The sequence below is a fragment of the Aptenodytes patagonicus genome, chromosome 12, assembly GCF_965638725.1.
Source record: "Aptenodytes patagonicus chromosome 12, bAptPat1.pri.cur, whole genome shotgun sequence".
Lineage (NCBI taxonomy): Eukaryota > Metazoa > Chordata > Aves > Sphenisciformes > Spheniscidae > Aptenodytes > Aptenodytes patagonicus.
In genome coordinates this window covers 3,674,294-3,700,733 of record NC_134960.1, presented here as the reverse complement: position 1 = coordinate 3,700,733, position 26,440 = coordinate 3,674,294, and the positions used below count along the sequence as shown (strand labels likewise).

Sequence of the window (26,440 nt, the reverse complement as noted above, 5' to 3'; positions counted from 1 at the left end):
TGTCTTTTCATGAAGAACTGGAAATGCTCAAATTATTAACTATCAAAGCAGAACACTTTAGAAATGATAGAATGGCACAGAAATTGTAAAGGAAAGCAGATCAGTTGTCTGGAAATCTCCCAACAGCTAATACACTCAAATTGTAATCTAAATGTCTTTTTGTTTTGAATTGTCTGGGATTAGGGTTGGGAAAAGACTCAATTATTCTACTCAAACTCCTCTGAATTATTTATGAAAACCAAATAAAGGATAAATTGGGCACTGACGAACCGAGGACCTGGTGGTGAAGAGAAAGTTGGGTACCAGAAAACAAGCAATTTTCCCTCAATAGGAGTGTTTACTGTTTCTTCCCGTCCGCAGGAGCTGACAAATTGTCTCCGAGGCCAGGCTGCCCCGCTCCCTGCTCCCCCCGCAGCCCTGGCCAGGCTCCGTCCTCCCTTTCCAACCCAGCAGCAAGATCCAGTTTATTGCCTATTGATCTGCTGGCGATGGGGAAGGCCAAACCAAGACGTGCGCTTTATTACCTCTGCTTGCTCGGGAACCTCAGGCAGGTTTCAGCGATGCTCAGAGATGCATCGCACCGATGCCCAGGGGCCAGCCTGGCCCATGTGTCAGCTTTAAAGACGGGGAAAAAGAACATGAAATTGCAAAATCCCAAGACATTTTTGCCTTTGTACTTCCAAGCGAGAGGGAACAGGAGTCGGGGTCGGCATGCTCGTGCAGCCTCAGAGCCCAGGCAGGAGAAAGGCGCACGGAGAAAACCTCCCTCTCGGTCCCCGCTGATCCCACAGCCGCATGGGTGAGCAACGAGGAGTGTTTCACAGCAGGGCACGGCAAGGAAAAGGAAAAACTACAGGAGGTGTCCAATATTCCCCTGGGAGCTGCAGAGGGAGGGAATCCCCCGACAGGAGCTGCACCTCTCGCTCCCCCTTGCCAGCCCTGGCACCCGCAGCAGGACCATGACTGCACCCCACCACGGGTCCCACTGCACCCACCACCGCCTTCCCACACTGCCCAGAGCAACGGATTATAGCATGCAAAATACAGGTGTCTGTGGATATTACAGAGATGAATAAAGAGTAAGAATTGATAAAAATACTCCTGAAGATACCACTCCTCAGCACAAGTGTACCCAACGAGGCAGCAGCAGCAAACCATCAAGTACTGTATGAAAGCAGCAATCAATGTAGCAGTTTCCTTCACCTCCTCTGCCACTGCCATTCCCAAAGCAGCCCATCGGCCTCACGTCTCGGCTTCCCAGCTGGCTTTCCCTGCTCACATCCATGTTGCTCATACACGAGGTGGCAGGTTAATTCCCAGTGTGATCACACCGACCTCACGTCATGGACCAGGCTCTACCAGAGCAGCTCAAGGAGGACACCGACCTCCCCCAAGCAGCTCAGGCCACCAACACAGAGGTCCTGCTGCTCCAGCTGTCCCACCAGCCATGTGGAGAAGCTGTCTGATCACACACACAGTCCCGTCCAGATCTTTTTGTGTAGGAAACAACTTCTAGGCAATTATTGCTCCCTGGACTGAAAAACTACTGGGCAGTCACAGACTCAAGCTCACCCCTCCTGTTCCAGCACCACCACTGCCAGCCACAGCCTGGTCCTGCAGATCCAACTGCTCCGGGTTGGCTCCGTTTCCAAGGTCTGCAAGCCTTTAAGTTACCGTCAGCACTCACATCTCACTGGCCAGGCAAGCCTGTATTACTGATCTCTACTATTTCCCCATCCTTTCAGCCCACCAGTTTGCAGTGTTGGACTGAGTGCCTCCCCAGGACAGCCAGTCCTGGCGGTCCAGGAACGTGAAAAGTCACTGGGACACCAAAGCCAATGCATTCCCCAACGATACACCAGTATTTTGTTATTTCTGCAATTTGCTGTTGTGAAGCAAAAGCTGTATCGATTTTATCTCTCTCTCTCTCTCAAAAAAAAAAAAATCCCCCCGAGCTAATTAAATATAACACATCTTCCAATTTTCACATCCTAACGTTTCACTCCGCTCCAGCCTGGCGCGGGAAGGATGCTCCTGTGGTTATGGCAGAGACCTGCAAGGCAGGGGTTGGATTCAGTTCCTCCTTCAGCCACACGCGCCTTGTGCATCGGCCGTTCCACCTTGCAGAGGATCTGCTGCTTCACCCGCCAGACGCAGCCATGCTGCGGTTCCCCGCACCCCTGAGACAGCTGCTGGGGCTGCTGGGCATCTCCAGGAGCTCTCGCATGGACCAGCATCAATTTGTCCAACGCTTGGACGACCTCAGAGAGCAACACCTACCCCTGGGAGGAGATGCCATGGCACGCGGTGCCTCGCTGCGATGGGCACGCCGCGATGCATCAGGAACCCTTAGCAAAGGACTCCCAGGCTGCGCCGCTTTGCAGCAGCATTCCTCCTCCTCCTCCGTCTCTCCTCTGCGGCCGACCAGCCCCTCTCCGAGCCTCTCCACCACCTTTCTGTGCAATCCTCGTATCAATTTCCAGGTTCTTTGACTCACTCACAAACCCCTCTAATAAAGTGGCCCGGCAATCTCACCACCATTCAGCTCCCACTTTACGTGCTCTGTCAAGGACTCGGCTTTTCAAGCAACTGCACCGTAGGTCTGAGCCTGCCAATTATCCCCTTAGCCCCAAATACCGACCTGAAAACACCGAATTCAGATCCCACGGTAACGACTTTCCGCTCGTATGAAACCAGCTCCTGGGCGAGATCCAAAAAGCTCTATCTGTTTTGGGCTTTAAATCGAAACGAAAAGGAACGCTCGTCTAGCGCTGGTTTTAATTAGCTTTTAAAACAGCAGCCAGCCCAGGGACTGCTGTGCAGGATCTGGCGCGGATGATCACACCCGGCAAGGCGGCACGGCCTCGGCATCACCCGACACAGGTACGCAACCGGGGCTGCCGGCTCCAGGCGCCTGCTGCAAACCAGCCCGGGTGAAAACCGGCTCCGAAGGGACCAGGCGGCTCAGCCAAACACAGACGCGCTCCAGCAGGCCAGGTCCCCGCGCACGAGGCTTTCTGAGCCAGCAGGAATTGTGTTACGCATTTTCCCCTGCATCTGCACCCAGCTGACCTTGGGGCTTTTAGACCTCGCTCTTGGGGCAGAGGGAGGACCTTGCTCCCAGTCCCGGAATGGGATGCAATTTTGTTTATATGCAAAAACATCTGTATCCCTGAAAAGTTTCAGCAAAAAAAAAAAAAACCTTTCCAAAGCACTCCACACTGCAGAGCACTGGTACGAAATGTAACAGAAATTAAACCCATCGTTCAAAATCAAGTGCATGCTGGAAAGCGCAACGTGTTGCTAGGGAGAGGGTGGACAGGAGAGGTGGGAAGGGACTGGCCACAGCCTGCATCCGAAGTCTCACATTTTAATCTGTTCCCTCCTATAACCCAACAAACCTGCAATCCTCCCCCGACGCCTTTGCATCCGCCGCAGCGATGCGGGATCTCGCACGGATGACCTCTCCGTAGCGAGCGCAGGCAGCGTGGCGCTCTGAGCATCGCTTTGAAGGACGAGCAGCAGCGGGTCACCGCACAAGGGACGTGGGAGTGCTTTTTGATGCCGACATAACAGGTTTTCTTTAGGTTTTGGTTCAACACTCTTTTTTTCCCCCGACTGCCGTCCTGGCAGCTGTGTCCCGTGTACAGCCCCCGGCCGTAACCCCCTTCCTCCATCCACACTGGGACCAGGGGAGTCTCCGGCTGCCTCGTTTGCAGGGCTCCCTTCTCGTTTCCAGCCAGCGCTATTAGCCCTTCACCCTCTCAGGCATAAAATTGTTTGTTGTAGCTCATGAGTCACAAGGATTTTGAGAGAAAGAAAACAACGGGAACAATGGGAGCCCTGGGAATAGTTTTTGGTTGTACAAACTGTCTTCGTATCAGCTTGGGCCGGCACCTCCGCGGGTGCAGCCCTCGGCTGCCCAGCCCCGCTCCCCTCCCACCCCCCAGCCCTATTGCCCTGCTGTTGTATCACATTTTTCCAGCCCTTTCCACAACAAGATGAGCGGCGATATTCGGTAGCAGGGCTCTGAAATGCAGCAATGCCTGGTGTGTGTTTGTAAGCAGCAATATTATCTGCCTGTGGGGGAAAAAATACTTACTCTCATGTTCATTTGGGAACCAGCCTGCTATCTCTTCATCTAGTCTTGTTTCCTCTCGAAATGCTGAATGTTAAAGATTCAATGAACAACAGAATTTAAAATAGGAACAAGAAGCATTTTTGTCTGGCTCTTCTCAGCATTCGGAAGACAATGGTATTAATCTGTTATCCCCACGCTGGCTTGGGAAAAGTGACAAAGCCACTGCAGTCAAACCTTTCAACAGAGACGGATTTTCTCCTCATCCAGCCCAGTAAAAGCATGTCCAGTCTTGCTTGGCCATACTCATAAAAGCCTTTCTTCAAGCACGGAGAGCCCAGGAACTAAATTCACATTGCACTGGGCCATTATATATCTATTGCAGGGAAAAAAACAAGATCTAATGCACTAAGAATCACTTTTTAGAAGGGAAGCCATGAGGATGATGTTTGTTAAAAGGGTTAAATCCTTGTAATGAGTTCTAAAAAGACATCTTTCAAAACACGGAAGTAATATCTAAACAAGGCAAGCAGAAAATAACGTAAATTGTATAAATTTGTGGCTTCCCCTTCATCTTGAACCCTGCCTGCAGCTGCGGTCCCCTCGCCTCCAGAAAGTCCAGACCGAAGAAGGGCAAGGAGGATGTCCAGTGAGATGAGCAGCACCCGCAGCGGAGAGCTGAGACTGCGCAGGGCTCTTCAGCTTAGAAGAGGGATGGCTGGAGGGGTGTCAGGCAGGTGGTTTGCACAAAAAAGCAGGGTTTTTTTTTTTCCCCCACAATATATTCTAGCAGTGCAACTCATCGCAGGGTAGTGTTTTGGATCCCAAATAGTTCAGGAGCTAATGACTAACACAGCAGCTAAGGCAGTGACTCAGAGGCAGCATCCGAGGGAGTCCCCAGGCCGCTGATGGCTGGGAGCTGGCAGATAGAACCGGCGACTATCATTACACACTTGCCGCCTTCTTATATTTTCTCCTTAGACACTGACAACTGTTCCCTGTCAGAAACAGGAGAGAGGGCTTGATGACTGCAGTCTAACCAGCGAGGCTTGAGCTCATATCCCCAGCAGCCCTATAGCCGGGGGCAGGATTGCACTAATGCACCGCTAAAAGCAGCAGAAATCCATACTTCAGGCACATCTTATTCCCACATTAATCTTGGATGCAGATTCAGCATCCAAGACAGGGAGGACCTGGGCGAGCATCCCCCCTCCCTTCAGCTCCTGGGGCAGGGAGCCCGACCAGCATCTCCTCACAGGGCTCCTCGGCCGGCGGCGCCCGGGGATGGGTACCGGCCACCACGCTCCGTTTGAGGCCAGGTTCAGAGACAAACGAGCTCTGATGAGATTAATTGAAATGACCAGATCGGTGGACTGCTATCACTGCAGATGCAAGAAGCTGCTGGCAGCTGCCCACATCCATCCTCTGCCTACAGGCAAAGGTGGGGCAGGAAAGCCATGCCTATGCCCGGGCCACCATCGGCATCGCACCGGGGCTCTGCCCCGAGGTCTCTGCTGCCCACGCGTGAGGCAGGGGAGGACGACTGTCACCTCTGCAAGGGAGGCAGCCGAACCGGAGGCCTGGTGCCTGGGACACGTCCGGAAAGAGCCCGGGCAGAGCCCTGTGGCAGGCACAGATAAATATAATCACCCTCCCTGGCAATGGCCCCCGTCACGGATGTTTACAAACAGGTCAGTACTTTTCCATGTTAAGAAGCTTGTTTTTCCAGATGCCTTGTATCGGGTGGTTTTTAATGTGTACAGTTAATCCCTTCTCACAGAGTCTTTCATAATAAACATCACCCCCTGACCTGGCTAATAACTATGTAACACTAATGCTTTTGATATTTTTATCTCCCGCTTGGGTTGTCAGGGGGAATGCAGACAGCAGCTCGCAGAGAAGCAGGGACACGACTTTTGAGAGGGGCAGGAGAGCTCAGCGGTTCCCGACGGACACAACCCCCCCCCGCTCCCCCAGCCCGTCCTCCAGCATCGCCGCCCCTGGGGATGTGCCCGGACCCTCTGCACCTGGACAGCAGCTCAGTTCTTGATAAAGCTACAAGCCATGTGTAAACCTGGAGTCTGAGTTACTGTTTGAAAAGGCTTGTCCAGCCTCAAAATGTCTGGGGCAGACTGCCCGGGGGGGTTCAACATCTGATAATACATTCATCACGCTCTCCCCGTTACCCTCCTGTGGTTTCCATCCTCAATGGGATACCAAAGAAAAAGGTACTTCATTATTTCATGTGAAGTAGTTTGACAGTGGTGTGGTTTATGTTTTACACTTCTCAGTACTTGCTCCAGCAGGACACGATGCCCATCCCAGTCTGCGCCTGAAATCCTCCAGGGCTCCTGCGAGAAATCCCACAGGACGTGCCAAACCCTGCAGGGTTTCACAGATGACGGGCAGTGGATCCCACACACGGACCAGACGGGTTCACGGGTGCTCACAGTAAGAGCAGAAGTTGGGTCACTCGTGGAAAAGTTTGGAAGATGCTGTCGTGGAGGAAATCTATAAACCAGCACTCACTGGAGTGACCTCCAAACCATTACCATGCACCGCTACAGGTCTCAGACCTGCCGCACGGGGCAATCCTATGGCCAACCCAGGGACACACTCTCCTGACCCCTGGGTTTCACCTGGAGCTGAATTCAAGCAGACCCGGATGCCAGCAGCCGTGGGGGAGATGCAGGATAAGGGGATAAAGCTGAGATCTGGACCGCTCCCATCTGCTCAGGTTCCCACCACGCTTTTGTAAAAGATGGTTTGTCAGCTTGAGCATCCTGGCCAAACTCCAACTTGAGTAATTACACATCGCCTCCCCAAATTCCCCTGGAGTTTCAGTTCAGATATGCCACCAGGGTTCACTTTCTGTCCCAACCGTTGCTAAGCTGGGCACTGTTAAGCTTTTGCTCCACTTTATTTGTTCCAGAGCTACATTTCACTGAGAACTGTCCTCTGGGCAAAACGGAGCATGAAGCAGAGGGATGAGCCTGGCCTCCACAGGCCCCACATCTGACGTCTCCCCGGGTGCCGGGGACTAAGATCTGGTTTTCACTCCAGCTGTTGGAGAGCAGCAAAACTTAGATCCAGGTCTGACCATCCTTCATAAAATGCAGAAGCATTTTCACTTGGAGTCTGGGACTTATATCCAGCAACTTCATTAGCAGCCAAGTACACTCTCAGCTGGCTGATAAAGCTAATTCATATTAAAGACAAAAAGCATGTCTGCACCAGTGATGCAGAAAGACATCTCCCGATGCAGGCTCTTTCAGAGGAGGATTTTACTGGGCAGCAGCAGGGTGGCATATGTGGCACTGTCGGTGACACATGAGTCACAGCCTCGCGCATCTAACCAGGTCTAACGCCGGGCATCTCTGCAGGACTCCTGAAGGCACCTACACGGCTAATCTGGTGCCTTTACGGACACATCAGGCACAGGGATGGGCAGTTATTTCAGAGAGGGGTAACAGTGTCCCAGGAGGAGGAGATGCCCTAAATGCTTCACTTTTTCAGCCGGGGATTCAGCTCACAGAATACACCCCCTCACACATTTTGAGAGACACGTCTATAACCAAAAAATTACATTGCCAGCCCCAATGCGCAACTTTCCGACAGCCTTGTCAACAGCCAGTGACATCTGCACCCCTGGTTCTTTGCTCTCTGGAGTGTTTCTAATTACCTCAGCTGGTAATAACAGCTTTTCAGCCCCTCTCTTTAGCCAAGGCACAAACAACTCAGACTTTTTAAGTCTCTGTCCACCGCCAACACGTTAGATATATCAATGTAAATCTGTCAGAGTGGTAAGAACTAAGTGCAGCTGTAATTCAGGCAGTGACCACAGGAAAACCTCAAAATCTCTACTCAGCTTGATGCAAAGGGAAGATGTTAGAGAGGTTTGTGCTTACCAGGCCACAGCCTCAGGAGTGGCGTAACATGGGGGCTTGGGAAGTTTACAGCCTGTGAGCAGGCATTAGCCATGCCAGCTTCACCTGCTTCTAAACTTAGCTCTGTTTGACTCCGGACCCCGGTCCAGAGGAAAGGGAATGTGAGAACAATGTCCCTCTGGCTTTGCTCACGCTGCTCTTGAAACAAAGATGACCACCGCTAAACACTCCAGTTGCTACAACAGCAGCTCATGCCTAGTATAGTTTCCATGTCTAGTGGAAACGTTATCTGCGGCACACGAGGGAAAACAGGGCACAGCATCGTCCCTTCCAGCACAGTCCTCGGGAAACACAGCTCCTCCCAACCCGGTCCCAGACCCTGCACCGCAGAGCTGGCACGGGCAACCTGGGCAATGCCCTCCGGGGTGGGCAGTGCTGCCTGTACCAGCCAGGAGTGAGGGAAAACCCTGCAGCAAGGTCAGACACCAATGGCCTCAGCTTAATGCCCTTGAGCCCCGTGACAGGAGGAACCAACACAACGTAATCTGCAACTCAGCTGTGCCGTCTCCCGTTTCACGGCTCTCTGTACCTCCCACTTATTCACGGGGAGGAGCCTCCATGCCACCGAGCCACCCTCCCCTGGCATCAGCGCTATGACCTGTGCCACTAATGAAAGGGCATCCAGGCGGGCACCCAAACCGGGAAACTTCAGCATGTAGCCACCCCGATACCGCAGGACCTCCCAATCCCACCAAACTCAACCTCTCCCCACTTGCATCAACATGGACGGAGTGGGCACAAGGACCCCAATGGACTGAGCACGAGGACCCCCCACCCTTCATCAGAGATGCCCGCCGGGTACCTCCGCCTGCTCCCTCCCAGCAGAGCTGAGCACGAGGCTGAGGCTGGCACCCACTGGCGGGAGCTGTGGCTCTGCAGCGTGGGCTCTGGCTTCTCGGAGGATGCCCTGTCCTGGCACCCACCGTCCACAGCCAGCCATGGGCATGCCGGTTGCCACCACGTCTGGGCAAGCACGGCCCCGGGAGAAAACTCTCTTTTGGCAAAAGCCTAAAAGCCCACGTACCTCAGAGGGCTTCTTCTCCTTTTGCCGTGACCAGGCGGATTTGGTATTCGGAATTTTGGAGCATCTGGAGGCGGACGTGGTGTGACCTGCAACGAGGCAACAGAGACAGGTTACCTGGAAAAGAGACGAAGTTTTTTCCATATCTTTGTCACCAGCTCCACTGCCACTACTACAGCCTCAACCAACACTTTGGGTCAACGCTAAGAGGCAATAATACCTTGACATGGCATTATTTTTGTGCACATCCCAGCGTACTTCACCAAAACAGACTAACATCACTTTCCTGCTGCTATAGATGATGAAACAGAGGCCTCTGAAATTTAAAAACACTGTTTTCAAATGCAGACATCAGAAATGAGAAACCCAAAGTCATGAGTAAGAACGGCTTCTAAGGGGGAATGAGCCAGGGCTTATTCCTGGAATCAGGAATCTATTGGGATCAGGAATTAAGGAGATAAGACTAAAAATTTTCTAACAAGGATGCTTAAAGACAAGCATCTGAACTGCTCGAGGACTTCAGACCCCATGGTCAAAAATATTGAACCAAATTGGGTAAAACTCCTCTGCCCATGCCAGGACTAATAATTTCCACGCCTGTGTGCAGTTCAGCATCTAGTGGGAACCACGCAACAGGACACACCGAGCAAAGGCACTTTACACTTTTCAGTAGTAAGAGAGCACTTGCTTTGGGATTTGGGATTACTTTACTCTGGGAGTATTATGAATGGCCTCTCATCATCCTGACTGGAGCATTATCATCACCACCACTACCACCTCCACAAGGCAAGGGCAGCTACAGCCTGAAATGTGCTGGGACCGTTATGATATTAATCTTTATTTCCAGCCCATATGTGTTACTATCACTTAAAAAAAAAAAAGCTGTATGTATTTGGTAATAATAAATAGTAAATTAATTATTGGAATCTTTTTATCATGACGACAGTTGGGTCTTCTGTATAGCAGGACCCTCCCAGATTCCACTATATAAAAAAGTTTTTGTAGGGGTGCAACAAATTAACTATCGATAGGCCTATTTAACACTGATTTTATCCTTGGATGGCTGAATAGGAGGAAACAACACCGTGCACGTAAGTGACTGCCAAACACGATGGAGCCATGCACGCAAGGACTTCAGGAGGGGCTCTGGCCAGGAGCCGAGCTGGCACAAGGGACCAGGGTTGTCCCGGGTGCGGCAGCACCACGGTGGGAAATGTCCCGGCCTCCGTCGGCTCAGGCAATTGAGTCCCTCATGAGCCCAGATAAATCTCACGTGCCTATTTTTGCTCGCAGGGGAAGAGGCACTAGTTCACCTTGCACTCTTTACTTGATAAACCCACTTTCTTGTACTTCATAAAATGAAGAGCAGACCTGGTGGCATCAGTCATTCCCAAAGGACAGCTGTTTTTCTGACTGCAGTGCCAGGCCAGATGTCATTAAAGCAGGCTCCACATAAATGCATTTTTTTTATCATTTCGGTACATAACAGGACTGCGTAGGCAAAGCCCACAGCCGAAGTCCCTACGCTGCAGCCGCCGGGAAACACCGCTTTACTCGGCGAGCTGCTCAAAGCACTGCAGCAGCAGATCCACAGTCTATACCGAGAGATCGAGTCACTAATTTCCACCTTGCCCCCTCTTCTCAAGCTACAACGTGGTGCTACAACTATGTAGACTCAGATAACATGCCACTACCATCCCTTCCTGGCAGAGGCATAAAAAAGGTCATCCCTTTGTTTACAATTATCCTGCAGGAGAGCATTTGTCAACAGCTTAGATATCAGCTGCAGCATAAATATCCAAGCCCAACAGAGATAAGGCCATGTTGTTTAATACCGTGATTAAAGATGCCTTACCCCCGAAAGGCAGAAGCCAGCTAGCATGGCTCGGCTTGGTACGCCTTTGAGCATCTGGGGATTAGGAGACGGGAAGTTTGGAGCACGGCTTCCAAAACAAACCCCTTTCTGAGATCAAGATGTTTTATTTTACGAGAAGCGAGCGGTGTTGACAGAGCCTGAAACGCTTTCCGTAAGCACGGTTCAGCCCCCAGACCCCCCCCAGGGCTCCAGCAAGACGGGGGTCCCCTCCAGCAGCCAAACAGCAGGTTCCCGTCAGCTGTAGTGGTGCAAACTCTGGTCACGCTGACAATTTTTTTGGCTAAAGCTGTGGGAACGGCAGCCAAACCCAGCAAGATCAGCCTTTCCATAACCCCCTGTAATCTCCCCATCATCCTGTTAGGAAAAGGCCCAGAAGTTTAGTGTCTTTAGCGAAGCCCCTTTCGTTCTCGGATATCCAGCAGCCAGATCCTGTAAAGTGTGGAGAGCAAATTCCCAGCACGGCCCAGATGAAATTACTGTGACATTCGTAAGAAACCAAGAGCAACTAGTAGGAAACTCCGGAGCCCAGACAAGGGATTAGACTAGTGCCTCGGGGGTACTAACACTAAGGCACTGCGGTATGTCTGCAGTGGGTGAAACCCTGGAGTAAGTGAGAGAGGAAAGCGCTCTATTTATAGCCAAAATTCAGCACATTTGCACATGTTTATTGTTGAGCACATGCTTCTGTGCTTTCCTGAATGAGGATGAAGTGAGGTAGATGTTGAAAAGCGAGCGTGAGCTTGCAAGCTTTGCTGGCTTGAGCCTTATCCCTTTTCCCACATCACTCTTCAGCTTGCAAGAAGGGAACAAGAAGGCTCCAGCTTTACCCTGACTCCAGTAAAAACCTCCCTTTCTCCCAGTACCGGAGCTAACCGGTCAAGAGCTAACCGGTCTCAGGCTGCAGCTCACAGGAAAGGACAACTTGTCTACAAAGGGAGTTTGCTTCGTTAGCAGATTTGCGATCAGCAGCTCTCCCTCGCCCAGACTCCTCACACGAGGGAGACAGCCTCAACAGTTAAGAGGAGCCACAACCGGGGCGTTTAAATTGGTATCAGCTTGTTGCTGCATTTCTGACAAACCCAGCCCTACGCACAATTCATTGTGCAGAGACTTCCCAGTAAATGCAGTTTCCTCCACTCTTTGCAAAGTAATTATTCAAGCGTTTTCCCTGCTGGAGGTGAATTGCTTAGTTATCTTGTTCAAAGCCTTGAATTAAAGGTCTTACTGTCAGTGGTGTCTGAGTTATCACTGCTGATGGAGTACTTGCGTCGTTTTTCTTCCATCTGTAACAAAAGAAATTGAACATTACACTTAATGCCCAGGAAACTCACCTCAGCACCAAATCACTGTTATCTCTGAACATCTGCACACTGGTTATCCCAGCACCAGCCAGTACTTACCCCCACGACAGACAACTACCCAGGGGCTTAGAAAAGGAAGAAAACAATCCTCATAGTGGTTTTTTCAAAAACTTTAAGGGTGCCAGTGTCTCTCTACCAGCTTTCCCTGCTCCTAGGAGATACAGTGAGTACGCTTGGATCGCTCGGCTTTGCATAGCAATTTGCCCGTGCAGGATTCACAACCAAATGTCCCTCCCTCTGCAAGAGCATCGCTACGGGAGGATGCCCCACCACGGACCACGGTGCTGTTGGACGGGACAAAAGACCTCCGTGAACTACCCGTCTGGGCTGCAAATTTGAGAAGTACACAGATAGGAGAATGGAAACTCTGCGCACTCTCAGTATGTCTGCAGGGGGAAGTCCGAGCATCACGGAGCTGAAGAGGACCCCTGTGTACAATGAGACCGGGGTTTTACCCTCTGACTCATCTTCCCACTCAGGCGGCACCTACTTCTTTTAAGACTTCTGGTGTATCTGTCACACAGCCAGCGCACGCTAGCCAAGCCTGAAGCACGCTTCCCATCACCCAGAGCTGCTCTGCCTGCTCCGGCACAGCCATGCAGCCCCCCCGCCAGCACCGCCGGCACCACCCGCACCGCGGCTCCCGGGGCGGGGGGTGAGCAAGCGGCTTCTGCACAGCTGCTGTGACTTCCCCGTCCTCTCGGAGACAAAACCATGGCAGCGGCTACCACCGCACTGATCAGGAGGACAGGAGACCCGTTTCAAGCTCGGCTGCTGATTTGCTTTGTGACTTTGAACAAGCCACAGAACCGCTTGAAATCAGCAGGTTCTCCTGAACTCACCCCTCAGGAACCGAGCGCTCGGAGCTGAAAGTCAAGTAGGTGTACCAGTAGGGGAAGGAAAAAGGAAGGAAAAAGGAAGGAAAAAGGAAGGAAAAAGGAAGGAAAAAGGAAGGAAAAAGGAAGGAAAAAGGAAGGAAAAAGGAAGGAAAAAGGAAGGAAAAAGGAAGGAAAAAGGAAGGAAAAAGGAAGGAAAAAAGAGATTTTGACTTTTGAAGACCCCAGTTAACCAATGTGGCTGGTGGCTGATCAATGGGGCCCCCAATACAGGGCTTTGGGGGCTCTGGATGCAAAATGCTACCCATGGACCCAACAACTATCCAACAGGCTGTCAGCTAAAATACACCCGCAGAAAACAACGTTAATCTCGTGGAAATCTTCCTAGTACTTTCTGAGATATTTTGTTAAGACTCCAGGGATGTTAACATGGCATATACACTACCGCTTCCACAAATGATAAGTGGGAATGATAATAAAACACTGGCTTTGTGTGGTTCGGTTGCAGCAGGTATAGCAGCACACGGCTGGACAGCAGGCTAGAGCACGCCATTTCCCCCCAAACAACAGGAAAAGTTCCACATAAGCATATAAAAACCCTTGCAATGCCTGTATTTTACAATATGTGCTATGTTTTATCCCTTATAATGGTGTGATAATACTACAAAGTATCTTAAACATTTTAACTATCAGTGTTGTGGTAAGGCATTGCCCTGTCAAAACATGATTAAAAATGTTCCTTGAGAATATGGCAATATCAATACTTTCCCCCAGTGATTCAAGGGGAAACAGATGTTATTAAACCAGCCTTGTTCCAAGGAGCCATTAGATTTTGCTTGGGGAAAATGATATTGAAGACAGCTCTAACTGCAATTTACTTGCTTTTAGTGGAAATTCTACCTGAACGTTTTAAACTGGTTCCTACTGGTCTGAAGTGGCAAATAGACTTTTGGAGCACAAAGCTGGAGCTACGCTTTTATTGATTCTGGAGTTCCTAGCCACAGAGATTAAATAAGCCAAAGTCAATGGGGAAAAACACCTGAGCTGAAGCAAAGGAATGCTACTGATAGCCAGGGAGATTGCCAGTGTTTCCCCATCTTTGCCTTTACAGCAAGACAGTGTCATTGACATCACTCTCCTTCCAAGGGAGGGAAAAAGGTGTATGATTAATGCACAGCACAGGTGTCAGGATGCTGGGACTGGTTTTGGCTCTGGTATGTATGTGAGAAGATGCACTGATCATCCCCCTTTAACTGAACTTGGTCCCCGCATCCCGCTCCTGTCCTACACCTACCTACACAACACACTTTTACAAGCTCACTATATAACAGTATGAATTGATATTCACATACAGAAGTGGTTCACATTGCAGGTAAAACAGCGGCTCTGCTTCAGTAAATCATTTTGCCACTGCTTGGCAGGATCCAAGACAGCATCCTCCGAACCAAACTGCATTTCAATTGCTCTGAATGAAATTCTGGCTTGAGCCAAGCACGGACACCTCTGAACACAGCAGCACTGAAAGGCAACCACTGCCTGGGTAGAGGATGGCACACAACGGCCCACAAGTTACTGTGTGCCTGGAGGAAGGAAAATTTGGGGCCAAAACCCCAGGACTCAGCTAGACCTTTTCAGAAAACGGTTAAATTCCAGGCAGTGTTAAGAAGATGCTGTTTTCTGAGGGACTCATCTGCCAAGCAGTAGTAAACCGCATGGTACTTAACAGAGGAATTTACTGTAGAAGAAGGGTAATTGGGCCATTTCCCCATCTGGAGCACAGGGTTATAAAGTCTGATGGTGGCTGGGCGAGCCATCGGCACCCGACACCCCTCCGGCATCCAGCGAGGGGGGGACCCACTGCCCACATCCCTCCCGCTCCCAGGGCCAGAGCTCCGGCCCTGACGAACTTCGCACGGAGCACTTCAGCTGGTGTACTACTAAGCAATTTGAAGTCTCCACAAAACACGGTCTCTGCTCCAAAATTCATCCTTTGTTTACATTAGAAGCTAATTTCACCTTTAACTGACCCATTCCCCGCATGGCATCATTATTAAAGTCATAAACAAATACCAAAAAAATTTGTAATACTTTGAAAAGGTCACCGTTAGGTCAAACTTGGCCCAAAATCTAGGTTTTACAGAGCCAGAAACCAAGAGAAAGGTTTCTATGTATGCTTGCTTAAAAATTTCAAACAGAAACAGATGTGGGTTTCTTTTATAAACAAATGAACATCCCCCTGAAGTGTCTGCAACTCAAATCCACAGGCATAGTCCTGCGTTAATGCCTGGAAACCCGAAAACGGAATTGCTTACAAACTAACACATGTTCAGCATTGCCTTTGTTCAAGCTAAGAAAGGCAGATAAATGCTAAGCCAAGGAAGATGATGGCCCTCCATCAGCCTAAACAAATGTAAATCACTAGGGCCTTGGACAAATTAGCCGCAGGATTGGGGGTAAAATTGAGATGATGGCCTCGGGCTGCCCGGTCCTGCCTCACAGCAGGGGAGGGTTGAAGAGGAGCTTTTGGAGATGCAATTTTGCCCAGCCCATGCAACCTGGGAGAAGTGAAGGCAGCAGTACTCTTCGCACGGAGAGATGCATGCGCCCAGATCCTGAGCTCCTGTCCCACCTGGGCGCTCCTCCCCGCATGCATGCTCCCATGCACGCTAAACCAAAACACCTCATTCAGCCTTCAGCCAGCAAACAACTGCTTCCGACGAACTCCTCGCCCTCCGCGAACCCCTCCAAGATCCTTGTGCTCCGGGGGAATCCGCTGACGTTCCCCAGCCCCCTGCAAACATCAAGTCCACGTGGGATTTGGAGCTCCTGGTGGCATCACAGCACCATGTGCAGGGGCTGTTTGCAAGAATGAACCATTCTGGATTGTAGCAAGCAACCTAGAGAAATTTATACATGCCTGTGCACACAGGGAACAGGCACAGAAACCTGCAGAAGTTGCAGTAAAAAAAAAAAAAAAAACAGTATTTGGTCATCACCTCTTCCCAGCGCTCATCCGCACGTTAAGGGATGCACCGCGCTCGGTCCCCCTGCGCCGTCGCCTCTGACGCTGTGACAGTTGAGCAACACCGGCTGAATTCTGTGCTGTGTTTGTGAGCTGCAATGAGACTGCAGAAAAACCACTTCCCTGTTTGTTCTTCCAGCACACAAATAGGAACACAAACAGAAAATAGTGCCCCCAGCGGCATGCACACCGCTCCGGCCAGCCCGGACCCCCGCTCCCATGGACCCCCCGTCCCAGACCCCCTGTCCCATCGCCTGTGCCCAGGCGGGTGACGTGGAGTCGAGGGGCAGCTCACCAATGCTTCCCCTCTGCGTTAACTATTTCTTTGCTCTGTCTAGGAATACCAGCAGGTTGTTAGAAAGTATAAGAAGGGTGGAGGGCTGGAAGGTCCCAGCTTTTATACCGTGGGAGGGTTGTCCTCATCGGATTGCCTTTTCTCATTAACAATTCTGGAGTCAAGCGCTGCTATAGGAGGCTCTGGGAGAGCAGCAGCACCCCCCGACGCAGGCACAGCCCCAATTTCACAATAACAGAAGAACAAACTTTTCGACCGAAGGATGCGCGTCGGCTGTGCCAACAGACCGTCAGCAAATCTTGGTGCACAGCCCTTACATCTCAGGGGAAGCCGCGCTGCTCTTTTCTTAACCTCCCTGGTAAACCCTGCAAAGCGTAAATCCAGAAAGCTACGGTCCTGGTACCCAGGAACACTCATTTTCTGGGCAGCGGGAGCCTGCCCCTGCCAGCCGGGGCTCGTCTGCCCCTTCGCCTCCTCCACAGCCTGCTGTCGGCTCCAACGTCTTCAGCAAAAACTCAACTGCCCAGGTGAAGAGAGAGCCATTCCTCCTCTCCTCCACAGCAACTCTGCTTGCTGCCTTGGTCCCCCGGGGCAAAATTTAATCTCATTTAAATTTAAAACAAAACAAGCCCTCGTTTACTTCCTGTGCTTTGCCTTTTTCCACATCTACAAGGGGATTTGTTTCCTTTACTACTCGCATTTATAACTTTGCTTGCCTCTTCTGACTTGTTACCCTCTAATTATCCGTTTTTTCTTCAGCAAGCCCAGACAAGAGCACAGGTAATCAGAAAGGTTACTGCGGGCACTCGGGGCCACCCCTGCCTTCGGGCGGGAGGGAGCAGGCAGGGACGCAGGGCAAGGGCAGGGAGACAGGGCACGGCTCTTAGCCCGCAGTCGGCTGCCCCATCCTGCAGGTCTCTGAGCATCCGCAACTCAAGAGGAAAATCAACAGGAGCTATGGGCACTCCAAACTTTGTACCAAATACCCAGAGAAAGACCAGACCTTATTTAAAATACCTTAGTTTGAGGACCACCCGTCCACCAACTTTCAGAACTTGGCGTCAAACACTACCGGCAGCCACCAATACTTCAAATGAATTGCGTCTCCCTGCCTACAGACCTAACGTGTACCCTCCCATCCTTTGCTCCAAGCCTTCATTTTTGGACATCAGCCTCAATTTTCCTAGGAAAAACAAATTTAACCTTTGATTTAACCTTTCTGCAAGCTATTTTTACTTCTATCTCAAGCTTATTTTAACCTCAGTAGCCAATAAATGCTTAAAGGTCAAACACCATTCCTAAGAGCCGGGCTCCTTACCCCTGGGAGAAAGGCTGAGATCATTGATTTTTTTTTTTTCCCAAGCAAAATCCCCTCTTAGAAATGTCCCAGCGGTAGGAGGGTCTAGGCTCAGACCCGTAAGTAAACAATTTTCACTGTGGGTGCTGAGAGAAGGAGCTGGGAATTTTCCCTGTGAATGCCATCCTTCCCTTCCCACTCAAAAAGCGCTCAGGATGCACAGGTATGGAGAGAGAGAGAGAGAGAGAGAGAGAGAGATGGGGGGGGGGTTCCCCCTAACTGCACCCGAGCTTGACAGTTCAGCAGCCCCCCTGCCTTTGCAGCGCTTCCCAACTTCCAGGTCGCTGCCTCCATCCCCAGGAGCGGGGCAGCCGGGGGGCGGCGGGGGCAGGGCGGCAGGTAAGGCGCTCCCAGCCCCGCTGCAAGCCCCGCATCCTAAAAGCGAAGCGGCTGCCCCGCTCGGCAGGTGGGGAAGGGGCAGGAGGCGGGGGGGGGGGCGGGCAGGAGCGGTGCGGCCGCCGCTGGCTTCCCCCGGAGGGATGAGGGAGGGAGCCCGGGGGAGGGGGCAGGTGGCCGGCTCGGCGGGGAGGGGGGAGCCGCCCCGCGGGACCCCCGGCAGGGCCACGGGCGCGGAGGGGACGGGGGATGTTTTCGGGCCCGGGCGATGCGGGGCGGGGGGGAAGCGGGGGGCGGCGGCCGCCTCCCGGGCCCGGCAGCCCGGGGACCCAGCGGCGCGGTGCGGCGGGGGAAGGCGGCGGGGAAAGCCCCGAGGCGCGGCGGCCGGGAGCGGTGGGGAGGGAGGGAAGGGAGGGCAGGCGGGAGCCGGCAGCCGCCACGCCCCCGGGCACCGCCATCCCGGCCCCGCGCAGCGCTCCGCGCCCGCGGGCCCGTCGCTCCCCGGCCCCAAAGCCGGCCCGGCGGCAGCGCTGCCCGGCCGCCGAGCCCCGGAGCCCCCCGGTGCCGCACACCGCCCCGCGGAGCCGCGGTGCGCGCCCCCTCCCCCAGGCGGGCAGGGCGCGGGGCAGCCTCTGCCGCAGTCATTAATTTGGAAAATAAAAGGGCGAAGCTGCGAGCCGAGCCTTTAAAAGTTCTTGTTTACATTCCCGCCGCCTCCCTCGTACACTTTAAAACAAGAGTGACCAACATGCGCAATCCACCCCTGGAAATGCTGCACATCCCCCGCCTCGCAGCCGGGGGGAGGGAGGGGGAAAAAAAATAAATTAAAAAAAAAAAAAAATACAAGCAAAGCAGGGGGAGCTGCAAAATAACCATCCGCTGCAAAATAAGCCCGTTCCCGACGCCAGCCCCGCCGAGCCTTTACCTTTGCCAGGAGAGTGTCCTCCAAGAGTTGAGCCTGTCTCTCGGGTTACGGGCGGGGAGGAGGCGGGGGGCGGGGGATGCTCCCGCAGTCCCCGGCCGGGAGAGCCCCCTCGCCGGCTCAATCCGGTGTCATTGCCGGGGCCGCGCCGGCCGGGCCCTCCTCAGGAGCGGCCGCCCGGTAACTCCATGGATGCGGCCCCGCTCCCAGCCGAGATGGCCGCTCCGCGGCGGCCGGGCGAGCCCTGCCCGCCTGTTTCTCTTTCTTTTTTACCCCGCACTTCCTCAGGCTCTCCTCGCCCCGCCGCCCGCCCCGCCGCCGCTCGGGCTCCGGCAGGGAGGCGGGGAAGCGACTTTCGGAGCGGGGACGGATAATGGTGGCGACGCTTCCACCACCACCGCCACCACCGCCACCGCCTCCCCCCTCTCGGCCGCCCCAAATCTTCAATTTCTTTCCCTCCTGCGCCTTCTTCCTTCCCGAGGCGCAGCGGCAGGGCCAGGTGCGGCCAGCGCGGGTCCCATCCCGGGCCGTGCCGCCGCCCGCCCGCCCGCCCGCCCCGCTCCTCACCCCCCCGCCGGCCGCCGGGGCCCCATGGCGCTGCCCGGAGCCCCAGCGCCGCACGCCCGGAGCCCGCTCGCCCCGCAGGCGTCCCGCCGGCTCCGCTGGCCCTGCACACGCACACGCACACACACACACACACACACACACACTCACGCTCTTTCCCTCCTCTCCCCCCCCCCCCGCCCCACTCCGCTCCCCCTCTCCGCGCTGCGCACAGGCGTACACGGGGCCGCCGCTGCAACCTTAAAAAAAAAAAAAAAAATAAGCTTATACTTTAAAAAAAAAAAAAAAAAACCACAACCTTTTGGCGCCATATTAATGACGTACTTAAAATTTGCCATTTCTCCTGCGTCAAAAAGACGGTTCTTGCCCATCGCGGAGCGGGCGGGGGCCGCGGTGCGGAGCCGCTTCCCCCCCCCCCCGCGTAGCAAACTTCCGCGGCCGCGGGGCGGGCCGCCGGCGTGGGAATGGCCGGGGAGGGCCGCGGTGCCTCCGCGCTGCTCCGCGGGCAGGGCTGCGCGGGCCGCGCCGGCACACGCGGCCGTTCCGGAGGCGCGCAGCGCCCGCGGAGGGGCGAGTAGCGGCTGGGCTGGAGATGCGGCTGCAGCAGCAAAGCCCCGGGCGGGGGGTGAGGGGGTGCCCCCGTCGTCCCCTCCCCAAACTTCGCAGAGTTTTCCGCGGAGAGATGCGGCTCCTGGCCGCCCCCGGGGTGACCCCACCGTGTGCTCCCCAAATGGATGCCTTGGGCTCTGCGCGGCTCGGGGCTGCCTATTGCCAGCTGTTTCCCCAGGATTAAAAACAGCAACAGCACGGCCGTCGAGATAAAAACGCTTTCTTAAATTAAAATAATAAGCATCGGATGGAGCGGTCTAGACAACGTACATCTTTCCAAACTCCTGGAGGGCCTACAGTAAAACAAACTGCAGAAGTTGTCTTGCACTGTTTTAAACCGCTGCTGCAGAAGATTAAAATTCAGGTTAAAGACAGTCTTTAAATCACAATCTGCCATCGTCTCTTAAATTGGTTAAGCTGGTCAGCTCCAAAACCGCCAGTTACTGGTTGTTAAAAACCATTGGGACCGCAGCTAGTGTCACCACAACTAAGGTAGTCAGATGCTCCCCCCTGTACAGCCCTGTTCTGGCTCCTCATAATTTGCCAGACTTGAATGAATTCGGCTGCACCTTCCTGCCTTGGCAGCCCGTGCTGGACATTTTCCAAACACGCCAAGTCCTTGGGCTCTTCCAAGGATGAACGCAGAGGAGGAGAAGAGGAGCATTGCTTTGACCATTCTCGGGCTTGTTGAGGTTTTTTGTTTTTAGGACTGTAACTCTGAAAATAGAGTCTTGAAATTTGGCACGAGGCAGCCTTTTATTGGCTTTTGGGTGGGTTTATCTAAATTAGTCATGTTAGTGGGCTTGGAAGAGCAGCAGCTCACAACACACACAGCAAAAACATGCCTGATTCTGGCTGCTGAAGTCCCTCAAGATGCTGCTCTTGAGGCACCTCTGCTCAAAGCCCACTGAGCAGCCCCCCAGAGAATGGAAAACTTCAGCCTCTAGTTAAAAAAGCCTTTCCTGGTAGTACAAGAGTGGTGGGACTCATGAGCACGGCCCCTTTGTCAGTCCCCACCAGCCCCAGGTACCCCAGAGGACGCTGGGCCCACTGCTCCGGCACCCAGCGACATTTGCTGCCAGGGCTTCCCCTATGGATCCCACCCCATCCACGTGCACAGGCTGCGTTAGGGGATATTTTGAAGGTCACTGTGTTACCTGGTCAGAACATCGGAAGTGTCCAAAGTGAAGCATTCTGTACCAGTTTATGGAGACTTTCTTGCACACACATATTCTAATGCAGTTTTTAATTACATTGTCACAATCTGTTTTCCATAGGACACCTGCATGCCACAGACCCGCTCCGTAAGTCAAAACCGAAACAAATTTTGGCCAGATCCTCATCTTACCTGCAGAACCAAAAACTGCCCACAGAACAAAGCAAGGGCTGCAAGACGTAGACACAGTCCGACAGCGAGGACAAGACAGAACTCTCCCAAAAGACCAGGATTCTCTCCTTGCCCTTGCCGCAGGCTTTGCAACGCTAACAAAGTCATTAAACCAAACTTTTGGGTGCTGACAGTTGTATTGCCCACATTGCAGGTGTGTGGCTTGAAACCTTTAGCCTGAATTGCTGACATCCATCTTAGTACAGCTGGAAGCAGCGGGTGCTGTGCTTGCATGTATGAAGTGCTGTATCACGTTAAATGCTCTGAAAAAGCAGACATTACGCTTCTCGGATGGAGTACCCTGAATTAGTCAAAACTGACCTTAATCCATCCATGTGTCACCCTGGCCCATCTTCACAACGGGTGTTTGAGGAGGATTAATGAAGGTGCTGAAGCACTGATGCAGCGTAGTGGAAAGTACCGTAGAAAAAGCCATGAGGAAATTAATTCTGTCGTCAGAGGAACCCGCCGACATCCCTGCTCCGGTCCTGTACAGCACGCTACAGCCTTACGACCCTTCTGGCCATTCCTCCAGGATTTCTGGACAGCACCTCTAAAGGAGGTCACAGCATGTCAAAATCCAGGTACGCAGATCAGTTCCTCGGTGCAGATGGGTTGCGCACAGCGGGTCCGAAGCATCCCTAGACTCAACCCGAGTGCATTTTTACTATCCAGAAGATAGTTCTGCTTTGAAAACTGCAAACAGGAATATTGCAGCTGTATTTTCTATTGCTGCAAAATCCAAAAGTGGTCAGATATGTGAATAATGTGCTGAGCTAAGGCCTAGGATATGTGCTGAACAATAGGAACAAGCCAGCGTTGCCGAGCCCCTCGCTGACCATCTCATGCACTGCACGCCGTAGCGATGCAGAAGAAAAATAGCGTCTGAACATGCAATTAAAATCTTGGTCTGCTTCAACAAAAGGGCGTAGATTAAGTTGCACTGGCAACAAGAATTTGGACATTTCTGCATTTTGAGTACTTTCCTGGGCAGTAGCGATCGCATGCTTAACAGATTTTTGGCTACCATATATGCACACTTAAACAAAACTTGCATACAAATGCCTATGCAACACATACATATAAAATACACAGAGATAACACCTGATGGATGGTTCTACAGAAAGGTCATGTATATGATATATATGATACTCAGTTTACATAGTATGACATTTATGTAACACTTATGAAGAGCTCTGACAGGGTGTTGTCAGCTGGCATTTGCTAAGAGAAGAAATAAATCTAATAATAAAAACAAAAAAACATTTTGGAAGAAATACTGCACAAATCCTCTAAAAGGACAGAATCGTCTACACAACAAAGGCTCGGCTGACTGATGCTAAAATAAGCAGTTATGCAACAAGTAAGAAATACAATCTCCAGGGAAGAAGCCAGCAACATTTTCCTTTCCTCTTCATGCACCGGTGCTTATTTTTGCATACCTACAAGAAAAACATAGGCAACATTTCGACGACGAGCACATAAGTAGAATTAACAGATGTTTTTAAGTGAAGGACGGAGTCTTTGTGAGCTTTATGCAAGTTCTGCAGAGTTAGATCCCGTCACTAAACGCGAGTCCCCCAAAGTGCCGCAGAGCTGCTGCTACCGCTGCCCGTGCCTCAGGGCCGCTACCACGCTTTAGGGGAGCGTGGTGCTGTCATGACGAGGTGTGGACACGTTGATTTTAGCGGTGAATTGGCTCAGCGTAGAGCTACGATTACAAAACTGTTAAAACACCTTCAGGAGAAGCAGCACGCAAAATAGTTTGTCTCCCAACACTTCGGTTGAACAAAACTTCTCAACAGGACTTGAGACCAGTGGAAAAATCTCGGTGCAGACAGATCTCACGGGAGAGGAAGAAGAAAACCCAGTGGCCTTGTTGGCAAATTTGATTACTGTAGTACGTTAGCACCAGACACGCGGATAGAACAGGTCCAAGGGAGTGCGAGTGTTCCCCAAATATAATGAAAATTCAATGTCATTTTGAAGACCCTCAGAAACAATCAATTTAGTAACGTTAGCTAGTGAGAAACCACGAGGAAAGCTCAGTCCCTCAGCCTGTTCCGGCAGTGATACCCGCCCGGCCCTGAAGCCGGGTGCTGGAGGACCACCACAGGGCCAGGAGATGCTCCGATGACAGAGAGCCTGTGGAGATCCTCACAAGCACCACACAACTTGAAAACAGCACAGGAGACACATGGCTGCTCATTTACTGCCTTAGAGACCCTCTTCTGAGGCCTTTGGTAACCAGAAGTCATCAAAATAGCCTCATGGCTACTTTAATTTCTACCAAGGACCAGAGCTGTACACAGCCATTCCAGGAGGAGAACACAAAGATGATGAAAATCTTGCTGCACCCGTATCCCAGATAGGGTTGTCCAATATCCCAGCTATAACCAGGATATTTAGGTTTTATTAAAATATGTGTTAATTTGGAAAGTAGTAAGCAGATGCAGTAGAAGGAAAAAGAACAAGCTCTGTTCTAAATTACAATAATCACTCCCATCTTCGAGAACAAACTACTACAGAAAGATCAAGGGAGAGATGGCTGCTATCGTCATCATATAAACTAATCCCTTTTCTTTCTCATTCATTCTGCATAATTCTTTTCCTCTCTGAAGCTAAGGAAAAAAATACTATACTTACAGGAGAAGAAAATTTGATTTGGCAGATCAGTGGATAGTGAGATTTTGTTTGCAGTCTCAATTACCTTCAGCAGCTAGAAATTTGGTATCAAAATAAACTGTAAACAAAAAAAATAGACATAGCATTACAAATGTCCATCCCTTGACAGATAGCTCAAAAATTCTCTATGTTCTAGCAACAGCTGCTTTAATATCTTTCAAAGAAATGGCAGCCTGCCTCTGTCTGAAGGGATTAACTTTAAGGAATGCATCCGTAAGTGGTTTTGTGCAAAGATGCTCACGTTCTTGTGGGCTTTCTGCACCAATTTTTTTCTGCCAAATTTCAAGATTCCTTTTGTTGTTGTTGTTAGTTTCTCTGTTTTCTGTAAGTTCATTTCTATTACAAAGCACATCTAACACGACACATTTCATCCAGTCCCCAGACTGCAAGAACTGGGGCTTTCAAAGGGCCCTCAAGGGTAGATTTGGGGAAATAAGGACCATCAGTGGTCAGATGAACAGGTTCAGTGCTGCTCCTGTGACAGGAGACCTGCGGTAGCTCCTCACGCTTTGGATGGATCCTTGGGCATCACAGCAGACTCCCCTGCAACACACTTCCCCACTCTCATTCCTGTGCTCCCGTTTTGTTGGCATTTCAAACTTTTCCATGTTCGATGCGGTGACAGGATAACAGCTCCTCAGACCACGCAGAGTTTCAGCGTGAAGGTCTTTGACTGCTATGGGCAAAGTCTGTAGTTCTGGGTGATGGACGGAGAAAATAGTAGTAGATTTAGATGATTTAGAATAGTTCAGTTGGAAGGGACCTACAAGGATCATCTAGTCCAACTGCCGAAGTACCTCTTCTCTCCCTCGTGAAGGGCCATCCCAAAGGCAGGACATGTCATTGCAAGCCCTTGTCCTGCCCATTCCCACCCCGCAACCCGGGGAAGGATCCGCCTAGGTGTAAAAGCAGTCATGTTTTACTCCCCTGAGGTGGCCAAGCAGAGCTTTCCTCCTCCTCCTCCAGCTGCCCTGGCTCGGGAGGGAGGTTAACAGCCAGGTGCCAGCGGGTGTCTTCCTACCTGCAGATCCCACCACAGAACATGCAATTACCCTCCCAATTAAAAAAAAAAAAGAGACATTAAGGATCCAAGTCACAATTCAATGCGCCATTTGAGTGAACGGTACATATGCTAAACAATACATGCATCAAGACTGCATTAATCCACATTTTATATGGATTCCCTCTAGACATTCAGTTTATAACCGAATTGGCTATTTCCCTGTATTTCTTTGGAGTTGGAGGGTGTGAAAAAGACATTTCCATTTCATTGACTAAGTTCCCAAGGGGAGAGTTTATGAAAGTGCAAGTGCATAATTTACTGCCTGACAGGATAAAGATGGTATCTGATTTTAAAAAAATAGTGTACCCTGAAAAACAAAATTGCTAGAACAGACATTTGTTTTCCGTAAGTACCGTATTTTAGAAGCATTTAATTTAGCTTAGAAGCACTGTTAAAAATACATGTATTGTAAATTGCAGCTGTATAACATGATATTTATCAGATAATGTCACTGAATAGTCTCCTGTTGCAATATAAATGCCAAGGCATTTATAGAAAATAAATGTTGAAGTAGAGAGCTTTCTTTTCAAAGTGGAAAACCATTATCTCATCCGAAAGTCATAAATAAAATGAGGGTTTGCTTACAGGGTTGGTTTTAACCATAGGGGGGCTGACACGGACACGCCATCGCCTGAGCAATATTCCCAAGCAGCAAACTCGGCCTGGATGCAACGAGGAGCGAGGGAGGCACGTGGGACTGGTGACAACGGTTCAGAAAGACCTAAGAGTAGCCAGCAGGACAAATCAGCTGCTAATGCGTTTGAGGAAAAGAGATAAAGATGGGAAGTGAGGGATTTCTTGAGGTACTTCACACAATATTTATTTCAAGAAAATTCATCAGGTCCGATTATAGCCAGGACCCAATACAATATGCTCGAATACCAGCTTTTAAAAAAGGGTTCCTGAAAGCTGGCTCTTAAAGCCACATTTAGTCACATAAGTGCATGATCTGATTTTCAGAGGCCGGAGCACCTGGCAGTTCCTATTGATTTCTTCAGAATCTGGATCAAGTTGTGCATGTGCAGCACTATTTATTAGCATAAGGTACAAAGGGCTATGAGAGAGGGACAGCAAATAAGAT

General features: G+C 51.3%; 1 protein-coding gene and 1 long non-coding RNA gene across 6 annotated transcripts in view; one reads left to right on the top strand and one right to left on the bottom strand.

Moving 5' to 3' along the window:
• Positions 1–19,550, bottom strand: part of JADE2 (jade family PHD finger 2) — an 84,082-nt gene extending 64,532 nt beyond the window's left edge. For 3 of the 5 annotated variants that reach the window (XM_076349798.1, XM_076349801.1, XM_076349802.1), the window contains exons 1-4: positions 19,055–19,550; positions 16,116–16,245; positions 12,148–12,205; positions 9,050–9,135 (exon numbers count right to left, since the gene is read on the bottom strand). In XM_076349798.1, coding sequence (XP_076205913.1) covers positions 9,050–9,135; positions 12,148–12,205 — 144 coding nt within the window. In that variant the 5' untranslated portion in view covers positions 16,116–16,245; positions 19,055–19,550. Of the gene's footprint in view, positions 1–9,049; positions 9,136–12,147; positions 12,206–16,115; positions 16,246–16,436; positions 16,508–19,054 lie in introns of those variants that run through there. The other 2 variants (XM_076349799.1, XM_076349800.1) reach the window with 2 other exon arrangements.
• On the top strand, positions 17,750–25,872 carry LOC143165928 (uncharacterized). Its single transcript, XR_012996340.1, has 2 exons — positions 17,750–17,956; positions 21,502–25,872. It is a non-coding gene; the product is annotated as an uncharacterized LOC143165928 (long non-coding RNA).
• The last annotated feature ends 568 nt before the right edge of the window (positions 25,873–26,440 follow it).